Source organism: Antechinus flavipes, chromosome 5 (assembly GCF_016432865.1).
Source record: "Antechinus flavipes isolate AdamAnt ecotype Samford, QLD, Australia chromosome 5, AdamAnt_v2, whole genome shotgun sequence".
Taxonomy (NCBI): Eukaryota; Metazoa; Chordata; class Mammalia; order Dasyuromorphia; family Dasyuridae; genus Antechinus; species Antechinus flavipes.
Window position 1 is genome coordinate 203,114,685 of NC_067402.1, and position 23,515 is coordinate 203,138,199.

The following is a 23,515-nucleotide window of genomic DNA, read 5'->3' on the forward strand; positions in this document are numbered from 1 at the left end:
TTTTTCTGCCATCCTCCTCCTCAGCATTTCTTAAAGCACAATAATATTCCATTACAACCATATATCACATTTTGTTCAGCCATTACCCAATTAGTGGGCATCTCTTCAATGTCCAATTCTTAGCCACTATGGAAAAAAGCGGCTATAAATATTTTTGTTCATATTTTCTTTTTCCTTTTTCTTTAATCTCTTTGTAATACAAACTAGGTAGTAGTATTGCTGGATCAAAGGGTATGCACAGTATTTTAAGGCTTTGCTTATAGTTTTAAATTGCTCTCCAGAATGATTGGATCAGTTCACAACTCTACCAGTGGTGCATTAATGTTCCAATTTTCTCATATCCCCTCCAAAATTTATCATTTTCCTTTTCTATCTATGTTAGCCAATCTATTCTGGGTGTGAGGTGATATCTGAAAGTTATTTTAATTTGCATTTCTCTGCTCAATTGTGATTAAAAGCATTTGTTCATATGGTTTGATTTCTTCATCTGAAAACTCTCTCTTCATTTGATCATTTATCAATTAGGGAATGACTTGTACTCTAATAAATCCTAAATTTATTAGGATCCTAAATTCTTCCATTTTCCATAGATCTGACAGGTAAATTATTCTATAGTCTCCTGATTTCTTTATGATAATGCCTTTTATGTATAAATTATATACTTATTTTGATCTTATCTTGGCATATGAGATATCTATCTCACAATGCCTAGTTTCTGCCACATTGCTTCCCATTTTTCCCAGTAGTTCTTGTTTAGATAATGATTTTTTGTTCCCCAAACTTGGATTTTGGGGTTTATCAAACACTAAATTCCTGTGGTCATTTATTACAATATATTATATGCCTAATTTATTTTATTGATCCATCAATCTGTTTTTTATCCAGGAGCTATGATTACCACTTTATAATATAGCTTGAAATCCACCTTCCTTCACATTTTCTTCAATGCATATTTTTTCCATTGATTGATACCTTTGATAATCTTTTGTTTTTTCAGATGAATTTTGTTACAATTTTTTCAATTATATAGATAGTTGTTTAATTTTTTACTGATTTTCTATTGCGCTTTATTGAATGTAATTTTTATTGCATTATGAAAAGAAAATGATGAATATAATATTTCTGCTTTTCTTCATTTGATTGTGAAATTTTTAATACATAATTAATTTTTGTGTAGTGTCATGTATTGCTGGGAGTAATATATATGTGTGTGTGTGTATATATATATATAATATAAAAATGTATATTACTTTCTTTTCTCATTATTTTCTTCAGAGGTCTGTCATATCCAACTTTTTAAAATTCTATTCACCTTCTTAATTTTTTTCTTGATTATTTTTTGGTTAGATGTATCCAGTTCTGAGAGAGGAAAGTTTAGGTCTTCTGCTAGTATAGTTTTTACTGTCTGTTTCATTTGGTTATTCATTTAATTTCTCCTTTAAAAATTTAGATCCTGTGCTATTTGGTACATAGATATTTTGTGTTCATTTTAATGATATTTTTTATTAAGATATAGTTTTCTTCCTTGTTTGTTTTAATTAGATCTATGATCTCAGGATCATGATTGCTACCCTGCATTTTTTGTTTCACTAAAAGATTCTGCTCCTTACCTTTATTCTGTGTATGTCTCTGTTTCAAATGAGTTTCTTGTAAATTAGATATTGGAGTCTGTCTGCTTCTGTTTTATAGTTGAGTTTATCCCATTCACATTCAGTTATGATAATTAACTACATATTTCCCTCCATACTGTTTTTTTCCTTGTCTGTCTTATCTCTTTCCTTTCATCCTGCCCCTCGTTATAAGACTACAATCTTTCCCAAACTACCATCTCTTTATCAGTTCCTTCATCCCCACTCATCTTATTCCTGTCCCTTTTTACTTCCCTATAGAGAATGATGAATTTTTAAAATGAAATTGAATATATATTTTATGCCCTCTTTGAGCTGATTTTTAAAAAAATCATAGCTTTTAGCTAATCATAGAATTCTTAAATTATCTCTTCTTGATCAATTTTCTAGGTCAGTTATTTTTCCAACAAGGTATTTCACATTTTCTTCTGTTTTTTTGATTTTGTTTTATTGTTTCTTAATAACTCATAAAGTCATTAGCTTCCAGTTGCTCCATTCTAACTTTTAAGGAATTACTTTCTTCAGTGAGGTTTTCTGCCTTTTTTTCCATTTGGCCAATTCCAGGTTTTAAATAGTTATTTTCCTCAGGGAATTTTTGTACCTCCTTTTCCATGTGGCCAATTCTATTTTTTAAGGAGTAGTTTTCTTTAAAAGTTAAAAAAAATTTTTTTTATGTGCTTTCTCTACTAAGTTGTTGACTCATTTTTCATGATTTTCTTTTGCCTTTTTTTTTTTCATCAGTTTTTTCTTCTGTATTTCTCTTTTGCTTTTTAAAATCCTTGCTCTTTTGGAATGGAAGAAAATTTTGGAATGGAAAGGTTTGAAACCTTTTGGGTTTCAGACCAATTTATCTTTCTCCTTGGGGCTTTGTATATTGTCATTTTGACACTATTTTCATCCTTTAAATTTGTGCCTTGACCTTGTCACCATTTTCTATGGTTAGATTCTTTTTTTGTTTTTTGCTTCCTGCAAGCTTCCTGGGATAGGGTATGATTGAACTTCCTTCTTACTCCAATGAGATAAACCTCCAACTTGTCTTGAAGTGCTTCTTAACTCTAAAATTTTAATCTGAGGGGTTGTTGTAAAGTTGTTTGGAGGAAAATTTGGGTGGATTCTGGGGAGTTCATTCATTACCCCACCATAATGGTATCAGAAGTCTTTATTCTTCGTATGAGGCTCATAAAATTTTATCTTTTCTTTCTTTTTTTCCTCATTGTTAAGTACTTATTTCTCCTCTCACCCTCCCCTGTGAAATTATTTTCAATTCAACACATTTATTAAGGGCCTATTTTGTAAAACACTTTGTTCACCACTGTGTAGAATATGAAATATATTTAGTGTAGTTTGTTCATTCTATATACTTCATTTTACTTGATTTTTAACTATATAAGCTAGTTATGTAAAAATGTCTTTTAAAAGTAGGTGCTTCAAGAAATAATAAATCATTGTTTGGGGTGCTTTGAAGTTTATAACTAGTTCAAGCAATTTAACAGTTAAAAAAATATTAAGTACCTGGTATGTATATTCCTGGTTAGAGACCAGGAATGCAAAGATGAAGTCAATATATAAAGTCCATATCCTTAGAAACTAATATTTTAATAAAGGGAAGATGTAGACAAATCACCATGATACATGATGAAATATGATAATGTAACTAATAGATGTGTGGCAAGTTCATTTCACACTCTACATAAAGCTGCAGGCTTAACAAAAACATCAGCAAAACAGAACACTTTGGATTTTGTTGTGTTCTCATTTGGTTTTCTGGAGGTCTCTGGGGCAGCCTTCCTTTCAATTGAGTAATCACCACAAGAATAGCCAGGTGTTAAAGTCCTTTATTATCTCCTTCACAATCTAGTATCCTTGCCTGGGGCCTAGGTCAGCTTTCTGGAGAGCCTTTCAGACCGGCCTTGGTCTCAGTGGGGGAAGTGCAGGAGGCCAGCCACCATGATGGTGTGAGATGAAATGAGTCTCTGAGTCTGTCCCAGTTTATTGCTCCATTTTAATTACATTATCATAGGTGTGAATCTTGTAGAACTATAGTAAGTACTAAGTACATATACTGAATTAGAGAACTATTAAGCATCATGTTAAACTAGTTATCTATTGTCTTATCAATTCTACCAACTTAACACTTTGTAAAAATCCTTGTTTCAAGTACAAGAGTTCTGGCCCATAATAAAATTTAAATTTCTTTGAAGGGAAGGAGAAAGAGCATAGAAAAAAAGGAAGGCAAAAGAAGGCATTCCCTCAGCTTCTGGGATTTGTAGATAAGGGAAAGTTCCCCATCTATAGAGTTTATATTCTATTTGTCAATCTGGGATAGTTCATGACACTCTATGCTTTCTCTCCCTGCATGTAGTAGTTTAAAAAAATTTTTCATTTTTCAAATTAAATATGAAAACAATTTTAATCATTCCTTTTTAAAAATTATGATACAAATTTTCTCCCTCCTGTTCTCTTTCCTTGAGAAGTCAAACAGTTTTATATATTATACATATGCAGTTATACAAAACTTTAATTTCCATTTTGTGAAAGAAAACAGACCCCCTTAAACAAAATTTTAAAAAGTAAAGAAAGTGAAAAATAGTATGCTTTGATCTGCTTTCAGATTCCATAAGCTCTTTCTCTGGAGGCACATAGAATTTTTCGTCATAATTGTCTTGGATCATTGTTAAGAATAGCTAAGTAATTCATAATTGATCATTAGAGAATATTGCTATTATTATGTACACTGTTCTCCTGGTTCTTTTCACTTCACTGTGCATTAATGTATGTAAGTCTTTTCAGGAAACCTGAAAATATCCTGCTCATCATTTTTAATAGCACAAATAAATTCACTTCTTATTTAACCAAGTATTGAGCATACCTTCAATTTCCAATTCTTTATCAATAGAAAAAAAAAGCTACTATAAATATTTTTGTATAATGAAGTCCTTTCTCTTTTTCCCCCTTTGAAAATATCTTTGGGATACAAATCTAGTTTGCTAGGTCAAAACTTTTGCAGAATTTTATAGCCCTTAGGTATAATTCTAAAATGGCTAGATTAGCTCACAACTTCACCACTTTTAGTGTCCCAATTTTCCCACACCCCCTCCAACATTTGTTATTTTCCTTTTCTATCATATTAACCAATCTGTTAGATGTGAGGGGATATCTGAGTAGTTTTCATTTGTATTTCTCTAATCAGTGGGGATTTAGAGCACTTTTATAGGACTATAGATAGCATTGATTTCTTCAAATGAAAACTGTATATTTTCACAAACCACATGATTTGTAGTCTTATAAGTCTGACTTACTCCTCTATTTATCAGAGAATCTTGCTATGATTCCCCCCCACAGTTATGTTTACTAATTGTATAGTACTCTTTATAACTTTTTCCCCTATTTATCTTTCTCCTATTTCCTCCTGTCCCTTCACTTTTGAGTTTTGTTTCTGTTTTCTATATCCCTCAGACAGTCTGAACTGCTATTTGGCCCTCCATCTTGTTCCAGTTTTCCATCCACTTTTTTAAAAAATTTTTTTCATTATTATAACTTTTTACTGACAGAGCCCATGACCAGGATAATTTTTTATAACATTATCCCTTGCACTCACTTCTATTCCAATTTTCCCCTTCCCTCCCTCCACCCCGTCCCCTAGATGACAAGCAGTCCTATATCTGTTAAATATGTGACATTATATTCTAGATACAATATAGGTGTGCAGAACCGAACAATTCTCTTATTGCACAGGGAGAATTGGATTCAGAAGGTATAAATAACCCGGGAAGAAAAACAAAAATGCAAATAGTTCACTTTCGTTTCCCTGTGTTCTTTCTTTGGGTGTAGCTGCTTCTGTCCATCATTTATCAATTGAAACTGTTAGGTCTCTTTGTCAAAGAAATCCACTTCCATCAGAATACATCCTCATATAATATCGTTGTCGAAGTATATAATGATCTCCTGGTTCTGCTCATTTCACTTAGCATCAGTTCATGTAAGTCTCGCCAGTCCTCTCTGTATTCATCCTGCTGGTCATTTCTTACAGAACAATAATATTCCATAACATTCATATACCATAATTTACCCAGCCATTCTCCAATTGATGGGCATCCACTCAGTTTCCAGTTTCTAGCCACTAACATTTTGGCACATACAGGTCCCTTTCCCTTCTTTAGTATCTCTTTGGGATATAAGCCCAATAGAAACACTGCTGGATCAAAAGGTATGCACAGTTTGATAACTTTTGGGGCATAATTCCAGATTGCTCTCCAGAATAGCTGGATTCATTCACAGCTCCACCAACAATGCATCTGTCAACTCACATCCATGATCTCCGTATGTTCTTTCTAACTGCTCCAATAATGATAAAGTTCTTAGGAGTTTGAAGTGTCATATTTCTAAGTAGAAATGTAAACAGTTTAACCCTATCCTTATCCTTATGATTTCTCTTTTTATTGTTTCTTTTTTCTGTTGTTTCTCTTTCCTGTTGACCTTTTTCTGATGCGGAGGGGACACTGTCGCAAGCTTCAGATTTTTTGTGCTGCTCTTTACAGAGCTAGTTCAGTGTGGGGCATGTGGGGAAAAGGATATGGTCTGTAATTTTTCAGTTCTTTTAAGATGGTATGAACTAAGGAGAGGCATGTCACCTGTGGCCTGTGCTGTGGTCTGTGAGCCATCCCAAGCACTCTTTTGTGACCTGGAACTGTGACCAAGGTTCCCCCACTCCTGCAGTCACATGCTGCAGTTGCTCTGGGACTGCAACCCCAGAATTACTGATGGGCTATTCAACTGACTCCTGCCCTCCAGTGCTAGCAAAGGATTGCTTGTAATTTCTTTCTGACCAGTTACCTGACAGCTTGCCATCTGTGTGCTAAGATCTCCAGAGCCCACTGCTCCTATTTCACTCCTTCCCAAGGCCTGCAGCTGGCTAGCTCTTGTTGGGCCTGCTACTGGCCACCTTATACAGGAACCTCACACCTCACTGCTTGTGATTTGGGCCTGGCTGCTAGCTTGCCATGAGAAGTCTGGTGCTTCACTCCCACCTCACCGAGGCAGACCTTTCCTGATGACTTTCTGAGTTGTTTTGCCTCACCCATTTTGTTCAGCTACTCCAGAATTTGTTATGAGTTGGTATTTTAAAGTTTTGTTTTTAAGGTAGTTTGGAGGATAATTTGGGAGAGCTTAGGCAAGTTCCTTCTTTTTCTCTACCATTGACATATATTTCTTAAACTCATATTCATACTTTTACTTACTTTATCTATCTATCTATCTAGTTTATCATTTATTTTAAAATGTTATTTACTTATAATAGAGACAACTTTAAGGATTTGGGGCTTTTGTTCCATATCTCTTATTATTTTAAATAATCTTGAAGTGGGAACAAAAATTCAGGACTCTCCTAATATTTAATTTTTACCTACTTCTTTAACTTTTATTTATTTTATTTTTATTTTAACTTTATTTCCTATTACTCTTCTACATATGCCTTTCATTCTAGCCAAATTGATCTATTCATTATTCCTCCCCCCATCACCTCTGAGAATGTACTTTCTTTCCTTAGTGGTTTTGATTATGTGTTCTTTCTTTCTTTAGAATACTCTCTTCCACCTGCTCCTTCTGGAGCACTTCTCAGTTGTTAAGGGCATGCTCAAGCTTTCCTTCTCTTACTTAAAGCCCCAGCCTTCTCATTTTTAAAAGAGAAGAAACAATTTTCCTACTGTGAGGAATTTATATGGTTTTTTTTTTGTTTTGTTTTGTTTTGTTGGTTTTTTTTGATACCACTGATTCATACCTTAGGGAGGACTTAGAATAGATCTATGGCTCCTTCACACTTTGGGATTCTGTTCTTTTTTGATAATCCATTCCGAAGTGGTTTTTCTTTTTGACTTATGATTCATAGATACTCATACTGCTTTATATTAATTCTCTTTTCACATATATATCTGTATCTTTTCTTTCTAATATATTGTAAACATGTTTAAGGCAGAGACTATATTTTATGCGTTTTTCAGATTGTCAATATTGCTTTACAAATGATAAATGTGATACTAAGAGGATACTTAATTTCTTCAGTGTGGGTTCTTCTTCCACTCATGGAGATTATCATCCTATATTTTCTCATCCATTGTGATTTTTTTCCCAATGTTTTATAATAAATCTTCTACAAAAGATTTACCCAAATAGTTTGAAAGCTTTTTTTTTCTTTTTTTTTTTTTGTTTTGTTTTGTTGGTTTTTTTTGATACCACTGATTCATACCTTAGGGAGGACTTAGAATAGATCTATGGCTCCTTCACACTTTGGGATTGTTCTTTTTTGATAATCCATTCCGAAGTGGTTTTTCTTTTTGACTTATGATTCATAGATACTCATACTGCTTTATATTAATTCTCTTTTCACATATATATCTGTATCTTTTCTTTCTAATATATTGTAAACATGTTTAAGGCAGAGACTATATTTTATGCGTTTTTCAGATTGTCAATATTGCTTTACAAATGATAAATGTGATACTAAGAGGATACTTAATTTCTTCAGTGTGGGTTCTTCTTCCACTCATGGAGATTATCATCCTATATTTTCTCATCCATTGTGATTTTTTTCCCAATGTTTTATAATAAATCTTCTACAAAAGATTTACCCAAATAGTTTGAAAGCTTTTTTTTTGTCTTTTTTGTTTGTTTTTATGTATTATGGTTGTCAAAGTAGAATTTGAACTCCATTGTTCTTACTAACTGACTGATCCATTTATTTTTTCAGTTACATATCTTTGGTAAAATGAAAGTCAAAAATATTCACATCTGCGGGATTAAATATTAAAACACTTTGTGAATATTCAATATATAGTTGTTAATTCATTTAGCTTAAATTAATGATCCAATTTTGCTTTTGCTTCAGGAAGAAGGAGAGACACTGGATATTACAGCAGTGATAAATGCTTGTACTCTTACAGAAGCTCGGTATCTTCTAGACCATTTTCTGTCAATGGGCATTAATAAGGTAAAAGCCTAAATATATTGTAGTGGGTACACTAAATATCATATGAAATATTTATATTGTCCTGAAATGTTTTAGTCAGTTCTACATAAGCACATCTGTCATGCAAATAATATTCATTGGTTCTCTGAAAATGTGTTCATGTTCCATATATATGTCAAATTGATTTTTCAAAATTAAATTTTATTTTATTTTCATGAAGATCTACCTTTTCTTTCTTTTCTCTTCTCTCTAGTACACTGTGTTCCCTCCTTTCCTCCCCCACATTGAGAAAGCAAGAGAAACAAAATCCCATTACAAATCCATATCATCAAGCAAAATAGATTCCCATATGTGTCCCCCCAAAAGGTCTTAATTTTGAATTCTTAGTACATCCCTTTCTATCAAGATATGGGTAACCTTTTATCAATTCCTCTGGCATTGTGGTTGATTAAAGCCTCTAAATTTTTCATAAACTTTTTGTCCTTACAACTCCATAGTATTCTTACCCCTTGACTATTTAGCAAATCAAGAATGACTCTCACATCATTGCGCTTAGATGTGGTTGTTTTGTCTGATGCTTTGGGACCCTATTTGAAATTTTCTTGTTAAAGAAATTGGGATAATTTGCCATTTTATTTTCTGTAAAGTCCAGGTTAGATCCCTGGAGGCCTCAGGATCATCCAGAGTACGATAAGCAAAAGTCCTTGGTTTTCAGGGGGAGAAGTGAAGGCTACAGACAAACTGTCACAAGCTCACCACCAACTTCCCTTCTCCTGGTCCTGCTGCAAAGTGAAGTTCTCTCACCTCTCTCATTCCACCCCCTAATCCTTACCTACAATTCTCTTAACCCCAAACATTCAGCCAGCATTAACTGGGAGAAGAGCAATTCCAAACATGTGCTAATAGAGTCACTGTCCAATAGGTAATTAGCCTTAAGTGCTCGGTTGTCTGATTCAAGCACAACTTTTCAGTTTCAGCCCTTTACAATTTTCCAGCTTATTTTTCAGATGAGGAAAGCAAACAGTGAAATGTGCTGAATGTCACACAGCTAGTAAGTGCCTGAGGCCGGATTTGAACTCAGGTCTTCCTGACTTTAGGCCCAACTCTCTATCCATTGTTCCACCTATTCCCTGAATGTAATCTACTGAATCAAATGGAAGGTTAAACTAGGTCTTGTTTATAATATCATGCTGTAGGTAAGGAATCTGAAGTGCCTTCTAACACTAGGATTTTATATATTAATGATGTTACTGTGAATAATACATTGGTTTGGTAAGTGTTGTATGAGGTATGACTACAAATCCCAGTTATCTTTGTCTTTAAAGCAAGAATTAGACATTCACACAGACATGCTTACTTTTTTAGGGGTGTTCCATAAGGAATGCCTGTGTTGAATGAGGAGTTGAACTAGATGATTTAAAATCTTATCTAATCTTCTTTTAATTCAAACTACTTACTTGCTTTCCACTATGAAACTTAACGGTTTTCTCCACATTAGATTTTAGTTTGTAATGTATTCTTTTTGAGTTAAAAGTAGCAAAATCACTTTTGTTGTTTATTTTTTACTACTTGTCTTTTATTATCCTAAAAGTGTAGAAAGATAAAGGTGCTAAACAATTAACCTTTTTCACTAAGCAAAGATAAAAGCCCTGAAGTCTAAAGAATCCCAGCATTCTTGCTTTGGCTTAATATTGATTTTTAGATATGCATTAAGAAATCAAAGAGGAAAGAAAATAATCAGAATGATAATTTCATTTTAATTTGCAATCTGTGATTGGAAGATATCTTTCTCCTTTTACTCCCCAGTGAATAAAAAATATAATCATAAATAATTTTGTGTTAAATTTAACTCGATTCATATCACTTTTTCCCATGGTGAGTTAATTTCCTTCAATTATGAAGGCATATGAGAATATGTGTTTTGTTCATATTTTCCAAGACACTGTTTTAAAATTTTTATTTTTGGTAATATTTCAGGGTCTCCAAGCAGCCCAGAAAGAGGCTCAAATTAAAGTTCTTGAAGGGCGACTTAAGCAAACAGAAATAACTAGTGCCACTCAAAATCAGCTTTTATTCCATATGTTGAAAGAGAAAGCAGAATTAAATCCGGAGCTAGATGCTTTACTAGGACATGCTTTACAAGGTAATTTTGTTTACATTTTAGTTTAATAAAATGCATGATTTTTTTAGCTAATACTGCCTGCTGTGCTAGATATTTTTTCTATTACTTTTGTGAATAGATGCTGTATTCACTTATGTTTCTGAAAATTATTCTATCTTTAATTTGGATGCAAGGACTTTTTTGAAGATAGACCAGAACAGGAAAAAAAAAAGATCACTTACAAAATATATTTAACCCCTTTGAGCCATTTTTCAATGTTGTGATTTTTAAAATCCAAATAAACTTCTTGAATGTCCTTAAGACTATTAAGACATTAAACAGTTTTTATTTCTTGCTTTTTTACATATATTTCAAAAGATGAAATTGTGTTGCTATGGCATCTATTCTACTTCTCCTAAAGTTAAACAGAACATAATCTTATTTTATGTGGGAATTTTTGAAGTTGGATCTGTTTTGATTGGAGTGTTGCTTTTTGTTTCCTTTTTACTGTTGTTTACACAGATCTAGATAGCATATCAGTAGGTAAGTATGTTAGCTTTTTGTGTACCCTATGGCTGCATGAATTACTAATTATTCATGTCCACTAACTGTGGTGCATCTTAGTGTTGTTGTTTTTTTTAAAAATAGTCAATTGCTTTTGCATGTACTGTTTTTGTCAATATACTCATCACAGAGTTACTTTTCCCCATAATTCAAAACTGTTTAGTGTTTCAGTTTATCACTTAACCACCCAAAGGTAAAGCAAGAAATATGCTTTCATTAATTATCTATTTTCTGAACTTTTATAGAACCTGTGATTTGGTAAAATCTATATAGTATATTGCCTCTCATGTTCTCTTTTCAGCTGAGAGATATATAGAGATATATTTATAGAGTCAGTGTTAAAGATGTATCTATTAACTTCTATTCTTTGTATAACATTATAAAATAACTTATTTTGGATCCTAAGCCCTTTGTGAATTTGCGTATTGTGTTGTTATTAATCAACCTGGTATTCTTTTAAGAGAGACTTTATATACTGGCATGTCAGTGTTGTGTACTAAGATGTTTGTGTTTTTATAATCACAAAATTAAGAAAAGCATGCATTTCAAACTGCTGCCATGGCTTATATGTGGAATTTTATTTTTTATCAGTTTAAGAAGAGTAATTCTACACATAATATTAGGAAATTCAACTTTTCTATATTTGATTTTGCATCAGAATACCCAGAGGTATTAGCTAAATTTCATCTGCAAGGTAAAATTTGAAGGGTTCTTTTGAAATATTTTTATTACTTTTATAGAATAAACTTTAACTTTCAAAATTTAAGTAACTAAAATCTCTTAAAAGTCTCATGGAATAGAGAAGCACAACTGAAAAATTAAATGGAAAATGTTGTTGAAGTCATGTAGATTAAATAGTCATTATAAGTTTGTATATGGACTATTTAAATGATATATTGGGGAATGTTTAGATGATGCGATTTCTCAATAATTGTGTCTATGTCTGTATGTGTGTGGTGACATAATAGACAGAGGCAGCCTTAGAATTGGGAAGACCCAAGTTTAAATTATAACCCTGATGTAAACTGGCTATAGGACTTTGGGATTTTAATCCTTTAGTACCCTGTTAAAACTCCACCACTTAGCAGGTGCTGAATAGCTATCACAGAGAAAGTTTCCTTGTTGGTAATGTTGTTTATACCACTGAAAACTCAGGTCCAGGCTACATACTTACATATATGTATGTATGTAATTTTTTATTTTATTTTAATAATCTTTTATTTACAAGTTACATGTATGGGTAACTTTACAGCATTGACAATTGCCAAACCTCTTGTTCCAATTTTTCCCCTCCTTCCCCCCACCCCCTCCCCTAGATGGCAGGATGACCAGATGTTAAATATATTAAAATATAAGTTAGATACACAATAAGTATACATGACCAAACCATTATTTTGCTGTACAAAAAGAATTGGACTCTGAAATATTGTACAATTAGCCTGTGAAGGAAATAAAAAATGCAGATAGGCAAAAATATAGGGATTGGGAAGTCAATGTAATGGTTCATAGTCATCTCCCAGAGTTCTTTCGCTGGGCATAGATGGTTCAGTTTATTACTGCTCCATTGGAACTGATTTGGTTCATCTCATTGCTGAGGATGGCCACGTCCATCAAAATTGATCATCATATAGTATTGTTGTTGAAGTATATAATGATCTCCTAGCCCTGCTCGTTTCACTCAGCATCAGTTCATGTAAGTCTCTCCAGGCCTTTCTGAAATCCTCCTGTTGGTCATTTCTTACTGAACAATAATATTCCATAATATTCATATGCCACAATTTATTCAGCCATTCTCCAATTGATGGGCATCCACTCAGTTTCCAGTTTCTGGCCACTACAAAGAGGGCTGCCACAAACATTCGTGCACATGTATGTATGTAATTTTAAGATGATTGAAACTGTATATTATTCTTTTTACAGCATTCCAAAAACTTTTTATTCATTTAAAAATTAAATTTTTTTTCCATCAACAACAATTCATCTTTTCCTAATCCTTTTGCCCTTTCCTGCACTGCTCTCCTCATTGAGAAAGCAGAAAAACAAAAATAAAATCCTTGTTACAAACATGTATAGTCAAGCAAAACAAATTCCTATTTGGATATGTCCAAAAATTGGTTTCAGTCTTCACTCTAACTAAGCCCATCATCTCTCTGTCCTGAAATAGGCAAAATATTTCATCTTGAATTCTTTGGAATCATGATTGATCACAATATTGATCAGTTTTCATCCCTAAGTCTTTCAGAGTTGTTTAACTTTATAATTTTAGTGTTATTGTGTAAATTATTTTGATTGTACTCACTTCTCTTTGTATCATTTTTCTGAGATCATCCTCTTCATCATTTCTTACAGCATAATAATATTCTATTTTACTGATATATCATAATTTGTACATTTGCTACAATTGCTATTTCAAATTTGCCCATCTTTGTTAATGCAAAAAATGCTGCAACAAATATTTTTGTCCATTTAGGACTCATTTATCTTTCTTTGATTTTTTTTTAGATTATAGATTTAAGAATTGTATCATGATGTTAAAGTAATAGTTTTTAAGGCATAATTTTCTTATTTTCTTCCTTATTCTTCAAATTTTCCCTATTTAACTAGGGGTTTTAAAATTGTTGATTTTCTAGGTTTTTTTAGTTGTATTAATCACAACTAATTAGTGATCTATTATTTCTTTTATTGGTGGAAATGTTAAGAAATATAAATTTTTTAACTAAAGACTATCTTTTCTAAATCCTCCAAATTTGGGGAATGTTATCTCATTGTCATCGTATCTTTAATGAAAATATCTTTTGAACACTCATTCTTTATGATTAATTATGGATTCTACAATTAGTTTTAATTCTTTCTTTAGTAGCTCTTTATTGAATAAGGTTTTTTTTTTATCATATTATAGTCCATAACAGATATTTTATATATGTTCTCTTCTGCATTAATTTGTGAAATTTTAAGGCTGCTTTTTTGTAAAGGTGTCAAACACAGCTGGGAATTAGGTATAACAATTTTTTTCACATTGAGTAATCTCCAGAAGTCTATTATATACTTCTCTTAAATTTATTTGTTTCTTATTTATTTGATTAGCTTTATCTAGATCCAAAAGTTAATTGAGATTACTCTTAATGTTTATTATCTATTGCTACAACTCATTTAAGAATTTAGTTGCTATGTCATTTGGTGCACAGATATTTATCATTTGTATCAATTCATAATCCTTGAATAATAAATAATATCTTTTCAGTAAAATGTAATTCTTTCTGAGAATCTCTTGTAATTAAGTTTATTTTTAATGTTGCCTTATCTTAAATCATATTTGTTAACTATGCTTTTTTAACTTGAACTGAAACATGATCAGTTTTGTTGTAGCTTAATTTAACTCCCTATGAAATCTTTGCATCAAATGTGTTTCTTTGAACAACATACTGTTGGATTATTAAGTATTTAAAATATAGTATTGTTCTATAACTGTACGAAGTGTTGGGAATGCAAAGACAAAAGAGCCCTGTTCTCAAGCAGCTTCAATTCTATTGGAGCAAAACAACATGTGTACTCATGAACCAGTACAAAGCATTGAATCATTCTAGATTTGTGATTTCATTTATGCCTAGTTCTCTCAGTGAGCAATTCCCTTCCCTTGGTACCTTCTCTGTAAAAATTATTTTCTGTAATTAAATTTTTTTAATTAACCATTTTATTTTTATTTTTCCCATCTATTTCTGCCCCCATTAAAAAAAAAAAAGAAAAGAAAACCCTTATAACGAATATACAGAGAAAGATAAAACAAATTCCTACATTAGTCATATCAAAAAATATAACCCTCATTCTGCATCTTTCTTAATATCACAGTCAGCATATGATTGAGAGGAAAATGGAGCCTTGCTCTTTTTGATTTAGGCCAAACCTCTATTCGCTAGATCTTACTGCCTGTCAGAAGATAAGTACCTGTTACATTACAAGCAATTGATAGGATCACAAAAATATTTCCAGCATCTGAGCTGAACCTTGAAGGAAGCTAGAAGTTCTGCAAGATAGAATTGATAAGACTTCTGGTTAAGATGGTAATCTAAAAGGTTGTGAAGGAGCCTGACATTCCATGACAGTTGTCTGTAAATATTTCAGAAGAACCTCAGATTTCTTAGCTATGTATAATATCATAACAAAAATTGACTATGTATTTGGATTATATAGCCTCAATCATATGCAGAAAAGGAGAAACATTAAATTCCTTACTAACTTGATGCAGCAAAATTTGTGATTAATCCTCAATGAAGAAGTATTTGAGAAGACAATTCAGATTTTTAAAAATCTTAATAATTTTAATCCTAAAGAATTTTTGGGTCAAAAGATGAAATACCAACAATAAATATTTTAATCAAAATTAAAATATTTTTATTTTATAAAAATAAATGCAATGGAAGCAATGATGTGATATTTCAAAGCTTTTATAATACAATAAAAACAATCCTTAGAGGAAAATTTTCATTAAAAAAAGATAATAAATATGGAAAAGGAACAAAATTATTTATAAAAACAACCATACCTCAAAAAATAAATAAAATTGTTAACAAAAATGTATTAAATTTACAAATAAACTGGGAATTAATAAATAAGTTTATTATACAACTAAATAAAATGTAAAAAATTATAATTATTTTAGAAAACAGCAGAACGAAAAATACTTATCTTGAAAATCAAAAGACAGAAAATTGATTAAAAAACATTGAATTTGTCAACTAATAACAGTAGAATCCAATTTTTGAATAATTAGTAAAATTTATAAACCATTAGCTAATCTTTTTTAAAAGGAGAAAAATACATTTCTGATGTAAAACATTGACAAAAAGAATTCCTGATAAAGAGGAAATAGGAAATTATTAAAACTATTTTGCTCAATTACACATTAAAACAAACTGTGAGACCTTAAATGAGAAGGATGAATTTTACTTTTTTTTTTTTTTTTAACAATCCAGAATAGCAGCACGAGAAATAGAAGAATAAATGACCCAAGTTAGAAAAATGACATTGAACAAACTACAAAGAAACTGCTAAAAGAGTAGGAATGGTAGGATTATTTATAATAGATTGTATTTATAAGTAAATTCTGTCAAGCATTTTAAAAAGTTAGTTCCAATATTAAATAAATTGTTTGAAAAAATAAGAAAACATTGAGAGGCAGAGCCAAGATGTGAAGTGAAGGCAGGGACTTGCTTGAGCTCTCCCCAGAACCACTTCAAGTACCTTTAAATAATGACTCTAAACAAATTTTAGAATATCAGAACTCACAAAAAAAGATGGAGCTTCCATGGATGCTTTTTCCAGCCATGGATGGCTTGTAAGGTTGGCAGGAAGGATCTTTGGTACAATCATGGCACAGGCCACGCTGGCACAATCTGGGCCCCAGGAAACCAGGTAGAGATGGTGGACCCTCTGACCCTGTGGCAGAACTCAGCCCACTAAGGACTACTTGGTTTGGTGTTCTGAGGAGTAAGAGAAGTCCCAGCAAACCAAGATCAGGCTTTAAGCTCCCACTGATTCAACAGAAGCTGGGGCAGTACTGCAGTAGCTGCAGCCAGAGGGGCAGCAACAAGCTCCTGCAGCGGAGACCAGCAGTGGAGACCAGCAGTGGAGACTTCCAGAGACCTCAGCCCTTAGGTGGAGGGGCTAGAATAGCTGATTAGACAGAGACTGCAGGGGCTTCTTTACCGGCACTGTGGCAGGACTCCAGTTTTGGCCATACTCAGATCTGGATAGCAGGTAGCTCATGTTACAGGTCAAGAAATATCTCTGAAAACAGCTGCACGAAACCCCTTGGAACGTTGCACCGTTTGCCCTGGAAACAGAGCCCTACTTTTACAGAGAGTTAAAAGCAGGGCAATAGGGTAGGAAAATGAGGAGGCAACAGAATAACATTCTGACCACAGAAAGCTACTATGGTGACAAAAATACACATTCAGAAAATGATAACTAAGTCAAAGTTCCTAATCCAAGACCTAGAAAAAAGAAAAGTAATCATTGGTCTCATACCATGGGAGAACTCAAAAGGAAATTTGAAAATCAAAGAGGAAAAACTGGGAAGAGAATTGAAAGTGGTACAAAAGGAAACCAAAAAGCTAATGAGAAGAATGCCTTAAAAATCAAAATTGGCCAAATGGGAAAGAAGGTACAAAACCTCACTGAGGAAAACAAATTCCTTAAAAATTAGAATTGAGAAAATGGAAGCTCATGACTTTATGAGAAATCAAGATATAATAGAAAGGAATGAAAAAACAGAAAACAGTGTGAAATATCTCATTGGAAAAACAACCCGACCTGGAAAATAGATTGAGAAGAGATAATTTAAAAATTGTTGGTTTCTGAAAGCCATGATCAAAAGAAGAGCCTGGACATCATCCTATATGAAATTATGAAGGAAAAACTGTCTTGATATTCTAGAACCAGGAGGTAAAATAGAAACTGAAAGAATCCACTGACCAACTCCTGAAAGAGATCCCAATATGAAAACTCCTAGGAATATTATAGCCAAATTCTGGAACTTCTAGGTCAAGGAGGAAATATTGCAGGCATCCAGAAAGAAACAATTTAAGTGGAGCCACAGTCAGGATAACACAAGATTTACCAGCTGCTACATTAATGTATCAGAGGCCTTGGCATATGATATTCTGGCGAGCAATGGAGTTAGAATTACAACCAAGAATCATCTACCCAGCTAAAGTGAGTATAATCCTTCAGGGGAAAAGCTGGATATTCAATGAAATTGAGGACTTTCAAGCATTTGTGAGGAAAAGATCTGAGCTGAATAGAAACTCTGATTTTCAAATACAGGACTCAGGAGAAGCATAAAGAGATAATCAGAAAAGGGAAATCATAAGTGACCTAACAAGGTTTATCTGTTTACATTCCTATATGGGAAAATGACACTTGAAACTCCTAAGAACTTTTATTATTATGGCAGGAGTATATCTAGACAGAGGACACAGATGTGGGTTGAATATAAAGAGATAATATCTAAACAAAATGTTAGGGAGTGAGAAAGGAATGTCCTGGGAGAAAGGGAAAAGGAGAGGTGGAATGGTGTAAATTATCTTGTCATAAAAGAGGCAAAAAAAAAGCTTTTTAAAATGGATGGGCTATATTGTATGTAAGATATACTTTAACATGTTTAACATGTATGAAACTGCCTGCCATCTAGGGGTGAGGGTGGAGGGAGGGAAGGGAAAAGTTAGAACAGAAGCAAGTGCAAGGGACAATGTGATAAGTTATCCATGCATATGTTCTGTCAATTAAAAATAAATGGATGAGGAAAGGAGATTGAGTGAACCTTACTCTTAATTAGGATTGGCTCAAAGAGGAAATAGTATGCACATTCAATATAGATATGAAATCTATCATATCCTGCAGGAAAGAAGGGAGGGGGATGGTAGTAGAAGAGGGCATATTAGGGGAGAGTCAGAAGCAAAACACTTGAGGTACAGGCTGAAAAAGATAAACAGGAAATACAATTAGCAATGGTAATTATGAAAAGAATTTTGAAGCAAGCTTCTCTGATGAAGACGGTTTTCAAATGTATAGGGAACAGAGTCAAATTTATATCTTAAAAAAGCTATTCCTCAATTGATAAATGATCAAAAGATATAAATTACTAGGCATAAATCCAAAAGAGATTTAAAATGAAATAAAAGGAAAAGAACTTATATGTACAAAAATATTTATATAGCAGTTTTTTCTTGAAGCAAAGAATTGGAAATTGAGGTGATACCCAACCATTGGGGAATGGCAGAATAAATTGTGATATATGATTATGATAGAATGTTATTATTTTATAAGAAATAATGAATAGGATGCTATCAGAAAAACCTAAAAAATATCTCCATGTGCTCAAGCAAAATGAAATGTACTGTACATAGTAAGAGCAAAGTTGTAGGATGATCAACTGTGAATGACTTTAATATTCTCAGGAATACAATGATCCAAGACTACTTGAAGGATTTATGATGAAAAATGCTATCCATACCCAGAGAAAGAACTGATTGTGTCTGAATACAGACTGAAACATACTTCTTTTTTCTTGAGGGTTTTTTTGGGAGGACTGGGGAAGAATCTGAAACTCAAGTTTTGGAAACAAATGTAAAACATTGTTTTGCACGTAACTAAGGAAAATAAAAACATTAAAACAAAAAATAAGAAAAAAAATTAGAAAAATAAAATTCTACCATACTTCTTCTGTGAGACAAATATAATCTTGATACTTAAGCCAGGGAGAAATAAAACAGAAAGAAAATGAAAAATCAGTTATACTCCTAATGAAGAATTATGTTGAAAAATAATAAAATATTTAATAAAGGAACTGCAACAACATTTAAAAAATTTTCCTTTGGAGTAAGGACTTACTAATCATGAGAGCTTTTGGAAAAATTGGAAAGAAGTCTGTCAAAATTAGGGTTAGATTAAGTTTGCAATATATTTAACAATAAGCACTTAGCACCTGGCACATAACAGATACTTAACAAATGTTTATTGAATGAATAAGCTCCAAAATTAATACAGCCAATAATAATAGTTTTTATAATTAGAGGCAAATGGAAGGGGATACCCTTCATAGCTATGAATAGAAGATTCTTGATAAAACAGGAAGTAGGGATTACAAAAGTTAAAATGAAAAATTTTGATTACATGGAATTTGTACAGAAACAGAATTAATGCAGTTAAAATTATAAGGAAAAAAATGAACTGTGAAAATTTTTTACAGTAAAATTTTCAGATAAAGGACTGATATCACAAATGTGTGTGTATGTATTTTCATTATGGAACTGCCATAAATAGATAAGAGCAATTTCTGCTAGATATGAATGAAATTATATGAAGATACAGTATTTCAGAAAAAAGCCAATCTGTCAATAAGTGTATGAAAAATTTCTATGAATCATACTATATAAGAAATGAAAATTAAAACATCTCTGAGATTCTAGCCCATGTTCATCAAATAAATAAAGATAACAAAATGGAAAATGATGGAGAGCTTGCAAAAGAGAGCCACATTCCATTCCCGGCAGAGCTTTAATCTGATCATCCCGCATTGTGGCAAGCAAATTAAATGTATCACTACAATGTCATTTGCTTTTTGACTAGCAATACACTTCTAGACTTAGTTACTGAAGAAATCAAATAAAGGGCAAAGGCCTACATGTACAAAAAATGTTTAAAACTGAACATTTTATTGTACCAAAGAACTGGAATCAAACTGTATGTCCATCACTAATAAAATACCTGAACAAAGTATATGTCAGTACAGTATTATTGTGTTATAAGAAATATGGATAGTTCTCACTTATGTAAATTCACATTATGCAAATTCATTTTTATATAAAAATTCTGAAAGAAATTCTCATTCCCTAAAAACACCTCTATTTACTTCACTGTACATACTGTACTTTATCTATTCTTGCCCTTTGTCTCAGGCCTACTTGATTTCCTAGCCCTCACCCTCCTCATCCTCTCCCCTAAAAATGGAAACAAAAAAGTCCTTCAAGTGAAAACAGAAGAATGACCCTGCTGGGAGACCACCATCACCATGCCAGAACTGGATTGGGGGCTTGATTTGAACCTTCCCCTTTGCTATGCTCCACCCACACCCCTCATGTATGCCTTCTAGCCACGTATGTCTTATCTTTGGCCTCCACATATCCTCCCTCAGGGCTTCATGGGCCCCTTTCCTATTTCCCTCCATAGCTCTTTTCCCCCTATCTGAGGGTAATTTCTCATCACATAGAGGTCTGCCAACTGGTCCTCATATAAAATAAGAAGTTCTAATATAAAAGCCATGTGTTTTAGAGAAACCTGGGAACACTTGGATGAGCTCAGGCAAAATGGACAGAACCAGAACAATTTATACCATCTCGTCAACATTACAATGCCAAAAAACTCTGAAATATTTAAAGACTCTGATCAGTGACTGATAATTTCAGAGGACAAATGATAAAAGTATATGGAAATATTACTCTCCTGATTGAGAGGTTATGGACTCAAGATTCAGCACTGTAAAACAATACTTGTAAATTCTTAATACCTGTGATCAAAGCTTAAGACTGATGATTATCTGTGATTCCTATCTTTTGGCAGAGAATTTGATTGGAGGTGCCAAACAAATGAATAATATATGAATTAGTTTTATTTAGTGATACTTTTTTTCTTACTCTTCTTTCAGGGTATAAGAGTAAAGGGGGAATTTATGGGAAAGTAATAATGTTTTAGAAATGTAGGAGCATTTAAAAAATACACAGAAGAGATCCTAAGGAAGTTTAGAAGGAAACAGAGAAGTAGGTCATCATATTTAACGTGTTAAATTTGAAATATAAAACCTTCTAAGACATATATGCAGTTCACTTTGTTCTTTGGGGCAAATGTTCATGTTCTTTGATGTTTGTCAAGTTCTTAATGATAAAGACAAAAAATGTTAAAAATAATAGGTGAAATGAGAAATTACATTTTAGGCCTATGGGATAGCATGTACAGAGGTGGAGAGCATGTAGGCTAGTTTGTCTGGAATGTAGAGTATGTGACAAGGAATAATGCGAACTAGGGCTAGAGGCTTGGAGCCAGACTGTAAAGTATTTTAAATGCTAAACCAAAGGAGTTCCAATTTTATCCTCAATGCAGTTTTATCCCCTGGGCTTTCTTCATCAAGAGAGAGCCTTGTTTAGACCTGTTCTTCAGAAAATATCACTTTGGTACCTTTATAGATGATTGATTAAAATAATAGAGACATGAAGCCCATTTAAAAACTTATTGCAGGTGTTGAGGAGGTGAACCACAATTATGGCTCTGTGACTAAAAAGAGGGATATACATGTAAGTGATGTTAGAGAAGTAGTGGTCGATCATTTCCCCAGTGATACTTCTTTGAAGACATACACAAAATAAATTGACAACAAGTTTTTAAAACTTTTTAAAACAGTCCTTTGAGTCATGTCAGACACTTTGTGATGCAATGTGGGGTTTTCTTAGCAGTGATACTGGAGGTGGTTGACCATTTCCTTCTTCAGCTTATTTTACAGATGAGGCACTGAGGCAAACAGGGTGAAGTGACTTAATCAGTCTCACACAGCTAATGAAATGTCTGAGGCCAAATTTGAACTCAGGAAAATGAGCCTTCCTAAGTCCATTCCAAGTACTCTATCCCCTTTGCCTCCTTGCTGCCCTACTTTTTAAAATAATGGACTGTTAAAAGGCAGAGTGGCCCTTTTATTTTCCTGGCTCTCTTGTATTTGTCTATTTTAGAATTTATTCATCTGTGGTAATGATCTGAAATGGCCAGAGTTATGTTTATTTTGGAAACGTTTATATAACTGCTAACATCTGTTGCATGCAAATCTGTTTTTATTTTTTCATATACTTGTGAATCAATGTTAATATATGAATTATAAAAATACAGACACTTTATATTTTTTATTTTGTGAGCTTGTTTTAGTATGAGTTAAACATGATTTTGTTTCGTAGTACAATTACACAATTTATGTTTGCTGATTTCTAGTATTGATATATGTAAAATAGTATATTAAAGTTTTCTGAGAAATTTGGTCCAAAGACCAAAGTATATATCTGTTCACAAATCTAGAGTATTGATTCTCTTCTTAATATGTCATACTCTGGAAGGAATTACCCTTCCTATTTACCATTTTTTGATTCATCTTTTGTTTCATTCTAGAAAAAAGATCTAGTGAAGAAGTACTTCTTAAATAATTTTCTTTGACGTTTTATTCCATTTAGTCATCAGAACAGAAAAAAAAATAAAACTCTTAATAGCTGGTTTATGGTTTAAATTATAATATCTAATTTTTTTATTTTGGAAATTTTTTTTAGAGAATGTAGAAGATAGTACTGATGAAGAGGCACCTTTGAACAGCCCAGGAGTAGAGGGAAGGTAAAAAATATTTTTATAATGAGAATGATGGTAATAGCATTTACATAATGCTTTAAGGTTTGTCAAGTACTTTGCAAATATTATATTATTTTATCCTCACAACTGTTGGGTTAAATGCTAAACCAAAGAAATTTGTATTTTATGTTCAATGCAGTTTTATCCACTGGGCATTCTTAATCAAGGGAGTGACTTGTCTAAACAAGTCAGACCTATACTTCAGAAAATACCACTTTGGCGTCTCCTTTTATATAAAGAAAGAAACTGAGTCAGATTAAATGGTTTCCTCAGCTTTATAAAAATTTAATGTATTAGATTTATTTTATAACTTTTTTACAAATTACATCA

The 23,515-nt window shown here is 32.5% G+C and overlaps 1 protein-coding gene across 7 annotated transcripts in view; it reads left to right on the forward strand.

Annotated features, from left to right (window-relative positions):
• Positions 1-23,515, forward strand: part of KIF21A (kinesin family member 21A) — a 161,958-nt gene that overhangs the window by 108,964 nt on the left and 29,479 nt on the right. For 4 of the 7 annotated variants that reach the window (XM_052000181.1, XM_052000184.1, XM_052000183.1 and 1 more), the window contains 4 exons: positions 8,509-8,610; positions 10,567-10,732; positions 11,213-11,233; positions 23,110-23,170. In XM_052000181.1, the coding sequence (XP_051856141.1) occupies positions 8,509-8,610; positions 10,567-10,732; positions 11,213-11,233; positions 23,110-23,170 (350 nt within the window). The remainder of the gene's footprint in view (positions 1-8,508; positions 8,611-10,566; positions 10,733-11,212; positions 11,234-23,109; positions 23,171-23,515) is intronic. The other 3 variants (XM_052000182.1, XM_052000185.1, XM_052000186.1) reach the window with 1 other exon arrangement.